The sequence below is a fragment of the Bos mutus genome, chromosome 8, assembly GCF_027580195.1.
Source record: "Bos mutus isolate GX-2022 chromosome 8, NWIPB_WYAK_1.1, whole genome shotgun sequence".
Classification (NCBI taxonomy): Eukaryota; Metazoa; Chordata; class Mammalia; order Artiodactyla; family Bovidae; genus Bos; species Bos mutus.
In genome coordinates, this window is record NC_091624.1 from 40,065,289 (window position 1) to 40,081,067 (window position 15,779).

Consider the following 15,779-nt stretch of genomic DNA (forward strand, 5'->3'; position numbering starts at 1 on the left):
TTTTGCCTTTTCATACTGTTCATGGGGTTCTCAAGGCAAGAATACTGAAGTGGTTTGCCATTCCCTTCTCCAGTGGACCACATTCTGTCAGACCTCTCTACCATGACCCGTCCATCTTGGGTGGCCACACATGGCATGGCTTAGTTTCATTGAATCAGACAAGGCTATGGTCTGTGTGATCAGATTGGCTAGTTGTCTGTGATTGTGGTTTCAGTCTGTCTGCCCTCTGATGCCCTCTGTGCCTACCGTCTTACTTGGGTTTCTCTTACCTTGGACGTGGGGCATTTCTTCACAGCTGCTCCAGTAAAGCGCAGCCACTGCTCCTTACCTTGGACGTGGGGTAGCTCCTCTCGGCCACACTTCTGCTCCATCGCAGCCACCATGCTTCATCAAGACAGTGTGGTATTGGCACAAAAACAGAAATATAGACCAATGTAACAAGATAGAAAGCCCAGAAATAAACCCATGCACCTATGGGTACCTTATTTTTGTCAAAAGAGCAAAGAATATTCAATGGGGCAAAGACAGCCTCTTCAATAAATGTTGCTGGGCAAACTGGACAGCTACATGTAAAAGAATGAAATTAGAACACTTCCTAACACCATTGTGCTTATGCTAAGTCGCTCAGTCATGTCCAACTGTTTGTGACTCCATGGTCCCTGCCAGGCTCCTCTGCCCATGGGATTCTCTAGGCAAGAATACTGGAGCGGGTTGCCATTTCCTACTCCAGGGAATCTTCCTGACTCAGGGATCAAACCCGTGTCTCTTTCTGTCCCCTGCATTGGTAGGAGGGTTCTTTACCACTAGTGCCACAACTATGCCTAATTATTTGTGGTGAATGAGTGAAGGAACAGGACTTATGACATTAAATAGCTAACAGAAAACCATCAGCTCACATGCCATGGGATGAATGGGGTGTGGGTGGAGAAAGAACCAAACAGCTTGCAGTTTTGATTGCTTTTAGGCAAAGATGGTTCTGTGACCCCCACAGTACAAGTTTAAAACAAACAGGACCACCTGGAATGAAATGAGACCAAAAGAGACTGTTGAGTGTGATACGTCAACAGGGAAATGTTCAGGAATGAAGTCATCTCATTAATAGTATAGTGAAGTTGCTCAGTCGTGTCCAACTCTTTGCAACCCCGTGGACTGTAGCCCACCAGGCTCCTCCGTCCATGGGATTCTCCAGGCAAGAATATTGGAATGGGTTATCATTTCCTTCTCCAGAGGATCTTCCTGACCCAGGGATGGAACCTGGGTCTCCCACATTGGAGGCAGACGCTTTAACCTCTGAGCCACCAGGGAAGCTCTAATTAATATAAGGGTAATAATCAACTAAATACACAAACTTTAAAATACATTTCCATTTTTAATTTAAAAAATAAATTACAGCAAATCTGAACAAAATGTTTTCTACTTCAGTGTATATCTTCTTACCCACTTTGTGTTTGAAACCCAACTAGTTCACACAATCAAGGCAACTGGGCTTTTGACAAAGTTTGGATGAACAATTCACAAAATGTGGCTAATGGATAAGTCTGGGATGCATAGCAAGCAGATAAGCCTTGGCTGGACTGTAAGCATCAGCCTGAAATCATGAACTTAAAAGGAAAACATTTTCCTTTTGTAGAGTAAAACTGATAATTCCACTCTCAACCCACCCAAAGGGCAACTTACCTTTTCCAATTTAACTTTACAATACTACTTAGTCATGAGGTAAGGATTTAAAAGCTTTGGAAGAGAAACTTAAGATTTCTTCTGACTCTCCATCCCTCTTTTTCATTCACTTAAAAGAAAGCTAGGCCTAAAAGGATTCTAAAACAATCATGTAACCTCAAATACACACACATATATATGCGTGTACATGTACTTTATATGAAGAAGTTCAGGTTAAGGTCCAGGGACTGACCAAATTGACCTGCCAAACGTATACCCTTTATAAAGTCTTCTTGTGTGTCAACAGTAGGGTTTTTTCCTTTCCATTAAACCTGCAAAATGACAGGAAGGACAGTACAAATGGAAGGGCCCTCTAAATGCCTTTGATAAATGACAGCAGATGCCAGGGAGACTTCCATACGGCTGGGAGAAGCCTGTGGCTCTCTGAGGTGGTAACTTGAGTGTACACTATTATCAAATTGGATTCATCTGTACACCTAAGATTTGTGACCTTAACTGTCTGAATGTTACACCTTAATTTCAAAACAAGAAATCACCCCATGACCCAAGGGCAAGGAGAGGGAAAGGAGTCTCCAAGCTTAGAGTTAGAAAAGGCAGCTTATAATCTCATATCCTGCTTGATCTCTGGCTCTGTCTTAGCGATCTGAGGGTGGCAGTTGTTTTTTTAATGGGTCTGACAGGGGAAAACAACTGTAATTTTGGAATCAAGGCATGAAGGTGGAGAAGGAGAAAGCAACCCCTGGCCCAGCACCTTATTTATGGCTTCCCTTAAGGCCAATGCCACTGTCTTGCCACTCCCATGACACACCACAATCCTCGTATCTGGGGCTGTTCCCTTTGAACACATTGGATTGTCACAACCTGGGTGTTAGGACAGTGTCTGACATTCAGTAAGAGTTTAATCTATGCTACATGAAACGATTCTTGGAAAAAAAAAAAATTCAAGACAAGTCGCCCAGATGGAGAGAGAGAGACAGGGAAGAAAGGATTTCAAACAAAAATTCCATAAACCAACACCCACAAAGGTTGTGACAATTTGGGGGCTACTTCCAAGGGCTTTCAATACTTGAGTTCTTATCAAGGAAAATAAGGACCAGTTGCTTCTTCAGTATTTCACCTACCTTTATGGTAATCCTAAAGCTTTGCAGCTTTCCTCTTTGACTTCAGGACAGACATTACTTAGGATCTTTTGTCAAATGGGACTCTTTCTGACCAAGAGTGAGTAGTCCAGTGTCCTCTGGGACCTCTTATTCACCACATGACCTGGAATCCTGTGTATTCAGGCAGGAGAGATCTAGGATTTGCATGAATGTGGGAAGGGAATCTTATGGGAAAACGTTATGTCAAAAAAGGAAATGTATTTGGGCACTGGTCTATTGGATGTCCCTGTGTGCTCAGTCACGTCTAACTCTGTGATTCCAGGGACTGTAGCCGCCAGGCTTCTCTGTCCATAGGATTTTTCAGGCAAGAATACGAGAGTGGGTTGCCATCTCCTCCTCCCGGGGATCTATCTTCCTGACTCAGACCAAATCCTTGTCTCCTGCGTTAGCAGGCAGATTCTGTACCACTGCGCCCCTTAGGAAGCCCCAACCTCTGACCAAAGGCCAGAACTTACAATGCACCCTTGTGACTTGAAAGGAACATGCTTCAGGTTTCTTTCTTTTGTGACGTAGTTTACATCCTTCTATTTTAACGGAGCATGTAAAGCTCATGAATCCCCTCCAGCCAGTCTGCCTTGCAACTTCTCAGAAGCTGCTCTGGGTTCCAGGTCAGCCCTGCAGATTCTCTTCCTCCTCTTCTCGTGCCACTTAAAATCAAGTCCAGATCTTTAAAAAAATTTTTTTTGGCCAAACTACGTGGCATGTGGAACCTTAGTTCCCCAACCAGGGATCGAACCCACCCCCCCTGCATTGGAAGGATGGAGTTTTAACCACTGGACCACCAAGGAAGTCCCCTGTCTTCAGGTCTTGTTAACAATTTGTCCCCAGTAATATATAAGATGCTACCTTTTAGAGAGGGACTGTTGTGTGCAGAACTAATCTGCACTCACCCTCCAAATTATCTTCTAAAAAAATAAAAATGAAGATCGATCATGCTTGTGGAGAGCTTCAAATATTATGTCGGCCCAGCAGAGACAAGAAAGGCCCACAGAGTGAGGATCTACTTCAGAGTCAGCCTCACTTGAACCCCTGGCAGTCTGCGTGGGAGGGATGACCTTTTTTGAAAGGCAAAAAAAGCTCAAGAGAATTTAAAATAATTCAAGGGGGTGTGCAAAGCTGAGAGAGGCCATAGCTGGGTTGATTCAACCCTGAACGGGTTACTTCCAGAGCCCTGGCTTCACATCTTTCTGCTACATCACATGCGGGTGCTCTGAGTGGAGCCAAAGAAAGAACACAGCACTAGCAAATATGCATTCTCATTTCTTCAGTCACCCTGGACACGTCTCAGAGGCTTTACTTCCCTGATGCTGTGATGAACTTACACGTCTCTCCTAGGAATGGTGGTGAAACAGGCACCCAAAGAGGCAGGCAAGAAAACCCCAATTTTTGGAAGTTAAATCTCTCTCTCTCTCTCTCCTCTGTGTGTGCTCAGTCACTCAGTTGTGTCCAACTCCTAAGGGCTATAGCCACCAGGATCCTCTGTCCATGGGATTCTCCAGGCAAGGTTAGTGAAGCGGGTTGCCCTGTCCTTCTCCACAGAATCTTCCCGACCCAGGGATTGAACCCAAATCTCCTGTATCTCCTACACTGGCAGGCAGATTCTTTTACCACTGAGCCATCTGGGAAACCCCCCACCTATCCTGGACCTCAAAGGCAAGGTGACCTGGCCAGGCTGCCGAAGAGTCCCTGGTGAGCATACCCACAGGCTGACCCAGGACATCCATACTCTAAATGTTTTCTATTTTGCCATAAAAAGCTAAGTAGTACAGAAATTATCTGGGACATTTCCACTATTGTTCCAGCTAGGGGTAGGGACTGAAGAATTCATCAGGGTTGTCTTCTAGAGATGTTATCTAGGTATAAACTCAATGAGAAAGCTGGGTTATTAGGGAGAGTCTGTAGTAGGATTTTCTGTGTTTAGCCTCAATTTCCTTATCTACAAAATGGGGGGTGGGTACTGGAGGACTTTTAAGGGCCGTCGAGCTCAAAAGGTCTTTAGTTCTGTGTGGCTGTTTACGTATCTGCTGATAATATTTGATCCTCTGAATCACCCTACCTTTTCTTCTGAAAAGAGGCCTGATGAGGGTACCGTGAACACATCATCAAATCAATTAAACAATCAAGAAGGAATAAATAATCAACAAGAGATATTGCACTGTATTCTCCAGGATAAAATCAGGTTGCAGATGGGGGGCCACCAAACCATTCCAATGAGATCTCGAAGCAAAGCAGTTCAATCCAGGCTTCTAAGTCCCTTATATCCAGTGATCTGAGCTCCGAGGTAATAGAAGAAACTGTGCCAAAGTCAGAGTCTTGGGAGTCTGTGGTAGGAAGAGGTGACTGCCGTGCAGAGAGGACCATTAGTTGGGAGTGTGGGGAACTCCTGGGAAGGTGGAGGGGGACAGTTTAGGTGGGTGGGGGAAACAGAGGCGCTCAGGGCTCACGGTTGAGTCCACATTCTTTCAACGATGATAGCCATTCCTACTTGAAAGCAGCCAATCTCCATGAAAAAGATGTTCTTTCCCGCAAAAAAAAAAAAAGCACAGGGAAACCTCAGAAAGATAGATAATTTTGGCTACCAAAGTACGTGATGTTGGTCTCTTCCAATAGGTTATATCACAGGGTGTGTCCACATGAGAAAACAATGTCTTAAGTACAGCTTTTCAGAAGCAAAGCAGGAAATTCCTGTAAGGAGTAGGTTTGTGAGGCTTTTCCCACCACCAGCACCAACGAAGAACTTATCCAGGCTCCTGGAGACCCTGGTGGTTCTGTGCTGGAGGCTGAAATGTAATAACGGTGAGGGAGAAACACAGGAAGTGGCCAACTATGGAATTCCACATGGGTTGGAGGAGAAATGGCAGGGCCTCAGGCATGGATCAAAAAGACGCTTTGGAAAAGACGAAACCAGTGTTGAGCTGGTGAACCTCAGTTCCAGATCAGGAAAGGAGGCCAGCAGGGACCCCGGGCAGTGAGGACCCTGCTTCTCCAAGGCCAATTCCCAGGCATCCGTGGTCCAGGTGCTCAGAGCTCCAGAGAGAGGATAAGATCCTTACTGGGATCCAGGCTCAAAAGAAAGGATGCCGGATTTCCGTACTTTTGGAGGTGGAGGGGGCGGGACTATGGCCTCTCTTCGGACAGGCAGTGGGGGTGCAATCTGTTGGGGTGGATACACAAAAGGAGACATGAGTCTTCCCTTTCTTCCTAATTTTGCCTTCTCCTCCACAATTCCAACATTCAGTGTTAGCTTAAAAGTGACCTGAGTTTATCTACAAAGCCTTTGCAAGGCAAAATTTTAGAGATATGACTAGTTTTATCTCCCCCTTTTCCCTTTTCTGTGTGTGTTGCTCAGCTGTGTGCAACTCTGCGACCCCATGGACTATAGCCTGCCAGGTTCCTCTGCCCATGGAATTCTCTAGCCAAGAATAGTGGAGTAGGGTGCCATTCCCTTCTCCAGGGGATCTTCCTGACCCAGGAATCGAACCCAAGTCTTCTGCATTTCAGGCAGATTCTTTACCATCTCAGCCACCAAGGAAGCCTCCCCAAAATAGCATTACTATGTGTTCAGCCATGTACGATGCTTTGCAGCCCCATGGACTACAGCCCACCAGGCTCCTCTGTCCATGGGATTCTCCAGGCAAGAGAACTAGAGTGAGGTGCTATTTCCTACTCCAGGGGATCTTTCCGACCCAGTGACCAAACCTGCCATCTCTTGTGTCTCCTGCATTGCCAGGCGTGTTCTTTACCACTAGTGCCACCTGGGAAGCCCGTATGTATAGTAAGGGCTCAGTAAATATGTGTTGAATGAATAAAGGAAACCACGGGAGGCCCTTCCAGAATGACTATCCCTCATTCACTCAGGCGTGAGTCAGAACTCCTGGCTTATTTCCCTCCTCTGGACCCAGGGTGAGGGCCCTTCAGTCCAATGAAACATCTTCCTTCCCATTGAAAATGCCTCTCTCTCTCAGGAAGGAATCAAAAACTGATCAGAGTGGCAAATCAATGGGACAACCTGCCTATCAAAACCTGGGGAAATCCAAGGTTACATTCCCATGAGTGGGTGCTCCCCGGCCCCAGTGCCCTTCTGTCACCTTCCTACCTCTGTGGGATTCCTCTGGCTGCTCTCATAGGGCTTGCTTTTGGGGGGAGGGGGCGGTGGGACATTAGCCGTTGTCGGTCCATCTGTCTGCAACGATGGGGAGCCTGGAAATGACACAAAGTAGATGAAAGCAGAGAAGTGTACTCACCGAGGAATCTCATGGCACTTCCGCTGGACACTGCCACCCTAAACCATCTGGTCAATCAAATCGCTAAGGTCACATTCTACAGTTTTTGTGGACAGAATGAAGACCTCTTACCTGCTGGGACACATGTAGCGCCCTTCCTTCACCAGAAGGCGTCATGAGAAACTCTTAAGTAAAAATTTCATGTTTTGTTAAAGGGTGTCACTGTTACACTGAAGATGAGAATATTTTCTAGAACTTAGGGTATTACTCTGTTCTCTGATATATCCCAAGTTCTTAGAAAAAAACATCTGTCACAAACTAGGTGGTTAATAAATACTGGTTATATTGGACTATTACAATTTATCATTTAAAGCAGCAGTCCCCAACCATTTTGGCACTAGGGACTGGTTTTGTGGCAGACAACTTTTCCATGGACCGTGGTGGCGGGAAGGGTTCAGGATGATTCAAGCACATCACATTTATTATGCACTTTATTTCTATTATTATTGCATCAGCTCCATCTCAGATCATCAGGCATGAGATCCTGAACTTACATACCCCTCATTTAAAGAGTGCAATATCTACTTCCTCCAGGAAACCGTGCCTGATTAACTCTGACGCTGGCTGACTACAGTCTCCTGTTTGGGGTGACGATCTATTCGTCCACTGCTCCTTGGTGTTAAGCGTCCCTGTACTTCATCTCAGGACTTGTGTACTGCTGACTCCCCAAACCTGAGTGTAATTTGTCTATTTCTTATCCTTTCAGACCCTTCTCCACATAAAGCACATGGCTACTTGGCCAACAGTTCCTAAATTACTTCCTATCTAGTTCTAGTCCAATCGATCTCATTTATACCATCAGCAATGGAAAACGGGCAGTGAAACCCCACGGTGCTCCCTGTACTGCTGCTAAGTCATGTCCGATTCTTTATGATCACAGAAGCTGTAGCCCGCGAGGATTCTCCATCCATGGGATTTTCCAGGCTAGAATACTGGAGTGGGTTGCCATTTCTTACTCCAGGGATTGAACTGGAGTTCCTACCTGGATTCCTACTCCCCACCCAGGGATTGAACCTGTGTTTCCTTTATTGGCAGGTGGATTCTTTACCATTGGGCCACTAGGAAAGCCCCACGGCTCCCTGTATAGAAAAGTTTAATGAGTCTTAGCAACCTAAGGACTCTGGCCAAACACTAATCTAATTGAATGACACCCATGACCACCAAACTGAACCAATTTGACTATCATCTCAGTCCTCTTGTGGCTATTTTGATTAAAAATGGCCCAGATTCATAAACATACTCCATCACCTAGTGAAATGACTATAAGGGGTCTCTACAGGTAAACTTACTCAGGGCCCTGTTCGCTTTAGGAGTGAGTTGGGGTGGGCTCAGGGCTGTTGACTGTGGAGGTGAAGCGCCAGGAAATGGTGTCAGCCGATTGTCCGACAGCTGGAGACTCTTGGGTCTCTGTGATTTCTTGGTTGGGCTCTAGTGGCGGGGGGAGAACAAAGCAAAACATTGTCACTGTGAAGAGTGTCGAACTCATCAATACTCTTTAAACAACCCTGTCTGCAGAGCAGAATCTTGTTAAAGGGCAAAATTCCAGGAGCCCTCTGTAAGTTTACCACACTAGCACATGGAGGGTACGAGGATGAAGACACAAACAGGGAATCCCCAGTGCACAGACTATTTTCTGGCTAGCCAATGGGTTGTGTCATTTAGTGTGATGAGCCACCCTGATTCTCAGGGATACCCGGTCCCACCACATTTAACAACATGATGTGGCTTATGGAAGAAAACGTACTTTTTATTTTTTTTTTAAACTGAAAGAAGGGAAATGACAATGTTTGGATGGGCTCATGGAACATGGTGGTGAGAATCACAACTCTAAGCATCGATCCACGTATTTTCACTGAGGATAGATCTTGTGCCATTACTGATTTAGAGAGCTGATCTCTGTACATGGTTTTCTCAGCACCATCTGAGATCTGAGCCCATCCTAGGCTGCTGTGTCCTGAGAAAGCACGACAGGCTTCAACCTAGTCACTCACAGTTATGATGTCAATGGTGAGAAGCCTGCCTACAGGGAACACGGTGGAAAACCTACAGTCATCTTGTTTTGGGTTTGTTGTTTTTACCATCAGATCAGGTTCTGGCACTTTCTCTGCGATGACCTGGGACTTGCTCAGACTCCAGTCTTTAATCTTGAACTTGCTCATCCGAGCCTCACTCTCCTCTTTGAGGGACAGATCTTCCACTCTGGCCCCTGACGAGGCCCTGCGCTCCAACAGTGGCTCCAGGCAGGACCTATCGGGGTGGGGGAGGGAGGGATTGGGAGGCCGGCGTTAGTGGATGCAAACTAGTGTACAGAGGCTGGATAAACAACAAGGCCCTACTCAACAGCATAGGAAACTCTATTCAGTATCCTGTAATAAACCGTAATGGAAAAGACTATGAAAAAGAATATATATGATGTATAACCAAGTCACTTTGCAATACAGTAGAAATGAACACAACATTATAAATCAACTACATGTCAAAAAAACAAAAGACTGACCTGTCAGCTACAAACAAGGACAAAGTCAGAAAACACTGATCACCTGCCAGTGAAAACTGATGCCCCAAAACCAGAGGGTACGACTCTTCAACAGCATCTTCACCTGTGGCTTCCTTCTCAGGTTCTAAACCCGAACTTCCAACTGCCAACTGAACATCTCAAGGTCTACAAGTAAGAAATGAGGCCATCCAAGCACGCCAAGAAAATACTAGTGAGTATTTATCTTATGCTAGGAAGATAAGATTTTACTAAACTTATAGGTAAAGAGAGAGCTCATACAGTAAGAGATGAACAGGCAGCATTATATAGTGGCTAAGAGCACAAGTCCTGGAGCCCTACAGCCTGCATTCAAATCTTACCTACATTTACTTGCTGGGTGACCTTGGGCAGATAATTTTTTCATACCTCAGTTTCCTTATCTGTAAAAATGGGGATAAGAATAATATCTATCTCATAAGGTCATTAGGGCTTCCCTGGTGGCTTAGACAGTAAAGAATCTGCCTGCAGAGTGGGAGACCCAGGTTTGATCCCTGCGTTGGGAAGATCCCCTGGAGAAGGGAATGGCTACCCAACTGCAGTATTCCTGCCTGGAGAATGCCATGGACAGAGGAGCCTGGTGGGCTACAGTCCATGGGGTCTCAAAGGGTCGGACACAATTGAGCAACTAATACTTTTTTCACTTTCAAAGGGTTATTACAAAATACTTACAACAGTACCTAGCAAATAGGTGTATGCATGCTCAGTATGTCCAGCTCCTGGTGACCCCATGGACTGTAGCCCACCAGGCTCCTCTGTCCATGGAATTTCCCAGGCAAGACACTGGAGTAGGTTTGCCATTTCCTTCTCCAGGGGATCTTCCTGACCCAGAGGTCGACTCTGTGTCTTTTTTGTCTCCTGCATTGGCTGGTGGATTCTTTACCACTGTGCCACCTGGGAAGCCCTAGCATATAGGAGAACTTCTCAAAAACAATTTTTTTTTAATTACATTGACAAATTTTAAATGCCATAGTAAGAATCATGATTAGATGCTGATATAGAGGGGAAGAATTTGATGAGAAACAAAAGTGTCTAGAGAGATTTTGAAATATCTCTCCCTAAACTGCTTATCAGTTATAAAGGGAAAAATAGTAAGTATTATTGTAATTAAAAAAAAATTTTTTTGGCCACCCCATGTAGCATGTGGGATCCTAGTTCTCTGACCCAGGATCAAACCCACACCCACTGTATTGGAGACACAGAGTCTTAACCTCTGGACTGACAGGGAAGTTCAATGATGTCTTCTTCCTCATTGGGCAAATGTGGGCAAGAGCAATAATCCACCTTGCCTGGGTCACAGCAAGAATAGGACCCCAGTCATCTGCTCTGTGTTTACTGCCCTAATGGATCAGCAATTACGGGGTCTCTGGTTCTCAATAACTACTTGAAAAAAAAATTTTTTTTTTAATGGGGCAGAGTTCAATTAAGAGAAGAGTTGTACTGAACAGAACAGAACTTCTACATGACTCTTTGAGACCCCATGGACTGTACCCCTCCAGGCGCCTCTTTCCATGGTGATTCTCCAGGCAAGAATACTGGAATGGATTGTCATGCCCTTCTCCAGGAGATATTCCCAACCCAGGGATTGAACCCAGGTCTCCCGCATTGCATACAGATTCTTTACCATCTGAGCCACCAGGGAAGCCCTTTCACAAAGTAAGTAGTATCCCTTTAACAGCATGACCGAAACCATAAAAGAGAAAAGCAAACCAGGTATTATTTAATCTTTAGGAATTTACAAGACTAAAAATAATAAAAATACCTAATATAAGTGAATATATTATGAAAAATGATATAGTCACTCATACATTTCATATGGCATTGCATATTAGTATTTGTGATAATACAGCAAGAATTATAAAGAATCTAAAAAAGACTGAATTTATGTATATGTAAAATTGAATCACTTTGTTGTCCACCTGAAACTAATACAACATTGTAAATTAACGATTCTCCAATAAAAATTAAAAAACAAAACAAAACAAACTGTAAAAAAAAATACCTCTCCTGAATAGGTCATACATGCTTTTGGAAGTGCATCCTATACTCCATGTTAACCAAAAGACTTAGAAATGATATGAGAATATATCTTAAGTGATCATAAAGCTAAATGTACACAAATACATGCTACTAATAATATAAATGCATTTTATATTGATACAACCTAAATGCTTTTATATTAAATTTATAATGAACTTTTATGATTACCTGTTTAGAGTGACACAGCTAAAACATCCCATTATAGGGAGAAGAATTAATTATGGCACATTCATATGCTGTACTGATAAACAGCCATCAAAAATGATGAAAAAAATCTTAATATTATATAGCACCGTAGATAGTGCTTATAATAAAAAGACAAAGAGGAAAAAGCAAATTACCAAACTCTATCCATGTGATAATTGCAACTATGTAAAGATATCTATGTCAATGTAAAAGGATGGATAAATAATTTAAGAAATAAAAAAACATTTAATTTCCAGGTAGAAGACCATTTGAACAGGTTATTTTTGTGGTATGGCTATTATAGCATGGAATTAAAAGATTACAAATTAAGTTTTAAGCCAAAAGATTTAACTTATATTCAACATTAAAATTCACACTGATGTTAAGTATTCATCATTTATATAAAATTAAGCAGTAGGTCACAAAACAGTACATCCCATGCTTTTCTATTTGAACACAATTATGAATTCACTCCTTTAAAATATTTTAAGTTTGATCACATGGAAAGGCACTCCACGTTTCCGGTAAGGAAGGTTGAATATCAAAAAGCCATAAACTCAATCCATAAATGTAACATCATATCTCAATAAAAATAACAACAGGATTCTAAACAAGTTAATCCAAAAACAAGCACTGAGTAAAACTAGCCAGGCAAATTCTGAAAAAAGCTATTAGACACTTAAAACCCTTTAAGATCTACAGTAAATAAGACTGAATTAGCAGAAGTGCATGAACCATATAGGTAGGTCTAAGAAATGGGGGGAAAGTCCATGAATAACCTAAAGAACACATTAGAATTTGATTTTTTTTTAAAATAAGGAGGACATTTCAAATCAGTAGAGAAAAGATGGTTTGCTCACTTAACATTATAGGCTAGCCAAGCATGGAAAAAAATTGGCTCTATACTTCATACCTTATAGGAGAATAAACTTAAAAAAGAATCATAGATTTTATTATAAATAGTGAAACTGTAAAATTAGTTTTTCGTAGTCTTACAGTAGGGAAGGACTTTAACCATGATATAAAATCCAGAAGTCATAAAATCAAGTATTAAGGTATTTGACTGCACTTAAACAAAAATCAGCACAACTAAATAAAAATTTAGAAGCAAAGTCAATAGACAAAGGAAAAATTAGGGTAATATTTCAGCTCAACACAAAGGGCCAGAATCCAACAGAAAAACGTACACGTGTGACCGCAATTCACAGAAAATAAAATACATACAAGCTACTAAACAAATGAAAAAATGCTCAATTTCATACAAGAGAAAGAAAACCACAAGTGCAACAAAACAAAATCCCCATGCCAAGAAAACATTTTCCACCTATCAGACTGGCAAAAATTAAAAGGCCTGATGATACACAATTTGGTGGCAAGGTGTGAGTGGCCAGGTACCCTTGCATAGTGCTGGTGGGACTATCAACGGTTATAATCTCTGTGAAAGTCATTTTATGAATAATTTTGAGAACTTCAGCTATATATGTTTAACAGTAATTTCACTTCTTGACTTTTTCTTATATTGCTATAATTAAATATTTACAAAGTAATTTTTTTCCATTCTTTTTTAAAATTAATTTTTATTGGATATAGTTGCTTTACAATGTTGTGTTAGTTTCTGCTGTACAGCAAAGTGAATCAGCTATATGTATACATATATATCCCCTTTTTCGGATTTCTTCCCAATTAGCTGACCACAGAGCACTGAGTAGAGTTCCCTGTGCTATACGGTAGATTCTCATTAGCCATCTATTTAATACATAGCGTCAATAATGTGTATATGCCAATCCCAGTCTCCAAATTCATCCCACCCCCAAAATAATATATATTGAAGATCATTCACTGCTATCACTACTGTGATAGTAAAAGGCTTAAATCAATCAAATGTCCATCAGGAAACAATGATGGAGTGTATTATGGTGTAGGTGTATCATGAGATATCTAACCTCAAAGAAAAGAGGAGGCTCTCTTTGTTCTGAAATGGAATGACTTCCAGATCTAGTAAGTGAAAAAAGCAAGGCAGATAGAGTATTATATACCACCATTTATATATCAAAAACATGTGGGAAAGGATATATATTTAGGAACTGCTTCTGTACAGATAAAAAGCTGCTGGAAAGGCACCAAGAACAGAACCTGGGGCACTTCCCTGGTGGTCCGGTGCTTGGGACTCCAAGCTTCCAGTGCAGGGGACATGAGTTCAATCCCTGGTCAGGAAACTCAAGAGCTACACGTCCAGCAGTGCAGCCAAAAAACAGAACAAAACCAGAAGACAATATCACTGGCCTCTGGAGAGTGGTACTGATAAGCTGGGAGTCTGGGACTGATGGGAGATTATTTTCATGATATACCCTTTTAAATTTCATATGTGATTATATTTCCTATTCATGAAATAAATTTTTAAGTTATTTTTAAAAACTGAAATAATGAAAGATTTCTCCAGTGGCCTACTGGGTCAGGATTCCCAGCTTTCACTGCCATGGCCCAGGTTCAGTCCCTGGGCAGGGAACTGAGATCCCATATGCCACCTGGTCCAGCCAAAAAAAATTTTAATTGAAATAATGAAAAACAAAAGGCAAGCAATAACTAGAAATTATTGTGAGACAAACTAGGATATGACTGGGTGGGTTGATAGGGTGTGACAGGATTATGGGTGATTTTTTTTTCTATTTTTCATAACTGTTGTTACTATCATGTAAATAATGATATTTCTCATGAGGAAGATGATGAGAAAGATCCCAAAACTAATAACCCAGGTACTGTGAGTTATTTTCCTATGAAGATGACACATCCACATTGACCAAGTTTCACTTGGGTGACCAAAGGCAAACATTAGGAAAGATTTACCTATCCTTCTTGGCAATTAGAGATCAAAGCCTTACCCATCAGATCCTGGTCTGGAAGGAGCGTTATCAGATGAGTTAGAAGAGGTGGAGATCACAGAGGAAGCCACTGAGGTGATGGACAATCTCCGCAGTGTGGATGACATGATGTAGGGGATCATCACAGATCCTGTGCGGCTCTGCTTCCGGTCGGTCAAGTTGGGCGGCTGAAGGAGACATGACCCCTCATGGTTAGCTGGCCTGGAATTAAGCCCCTAGCAACTGGCGCAGTTCCCACTGGTTTATGGCCAGTCCCATCTGTGTCAGTGCTGGGACCCCATCCTGATAGGCTGGTGCCTGTGCTTCATTGGCTGTTAAATACTACAAATGCTATATTCTTTTTCTGTAGTTGGGAAGATTTTATTGACACACTATTTTGCTTATTATGACATAATGAGATATTTTGTAATTGTGTATCACAACATCCTGACATTTTAAAGTCTAAGTTGTGAGTTCATTTTCTGTATATTTAACAACTCTACATTTATTTTGTTAAAGTATAGTTGATTTACAATGTTGTTAAGCTTCCGATGTACAGCAAAGTGATTCAGATATATATACACACACACACACACACACACACACACACACATATAAATAAATTCATTGGAAGGACTGACGCTGAAGCTCCAATACTTTGGCCACCTGATGAGAAGAACTGACTCACTGGAAAAGACCCTAATGTGGGGTAAGACTGAAGGCAGGAGGAGAAGGGGATGACAGAGGATGAGATGGCTGGATGGCATCACCAACTAGATGGACATGAGTTTGAGTAGGCTCCGGGAGTTGGTAATGGACAGGAGGCCTATATATATATATATATATATACACACACACACACTTTTCCATGGCTTATCACAGGATATTGAGTATTGTTTCCTGTGCTATACAGTAGGTCCTGGTTGTTTATCCATTGTACATATAATAATTTGCATGCATCTGCTAACCCCAAACTCCCAATCCATTCCTCCCTCACTCCCCTTGTGTAGTCCTCCCCCACTACCTTATATTCTTAGTTACA

The 15,779-nt window shown here is 42.4% G+C and overlaps 1 protein-coding gene across 1 annotated transcript in view; it reads right to left on the reverse strand.

The window, feature by feature from the left end:
- Positions 1–1,356: 1,356 nt before the first annotated feature.
- DOCK5 (dedicator of cytokinesis 5) overlaps positions 1,357–15,779 on the reverse strand; it is a 204,452-nt gene continuing 190,029 nt past the window's right edge. The window contains exons 47-51 of the mRNA XM_005903060.3: positions 14,759–14,925; positions 9,199–9,367; positions 8,410–8,548; positions 6,934–7,037; positions 1,357–5,991 (exon numbers count right to left, since the gene is read on the reverse strand). Coding sequence (XP_005903122.2) covers positions 5,887–5,991; positions 6,934–7,037; positions 8,410–8,548; positions 9,199–9,367; positions 14,759–14,925 — 684 coding nt within the window. The 3' untranslated portion in view covers positions 1,357–5,886. The remainder of the gene's footprint in view (positions 5,992–6,933; positions 7,038–8,409; positions 8,549–9,198; positions 9,368–14,758; positions 14,926–15,779) is intronic.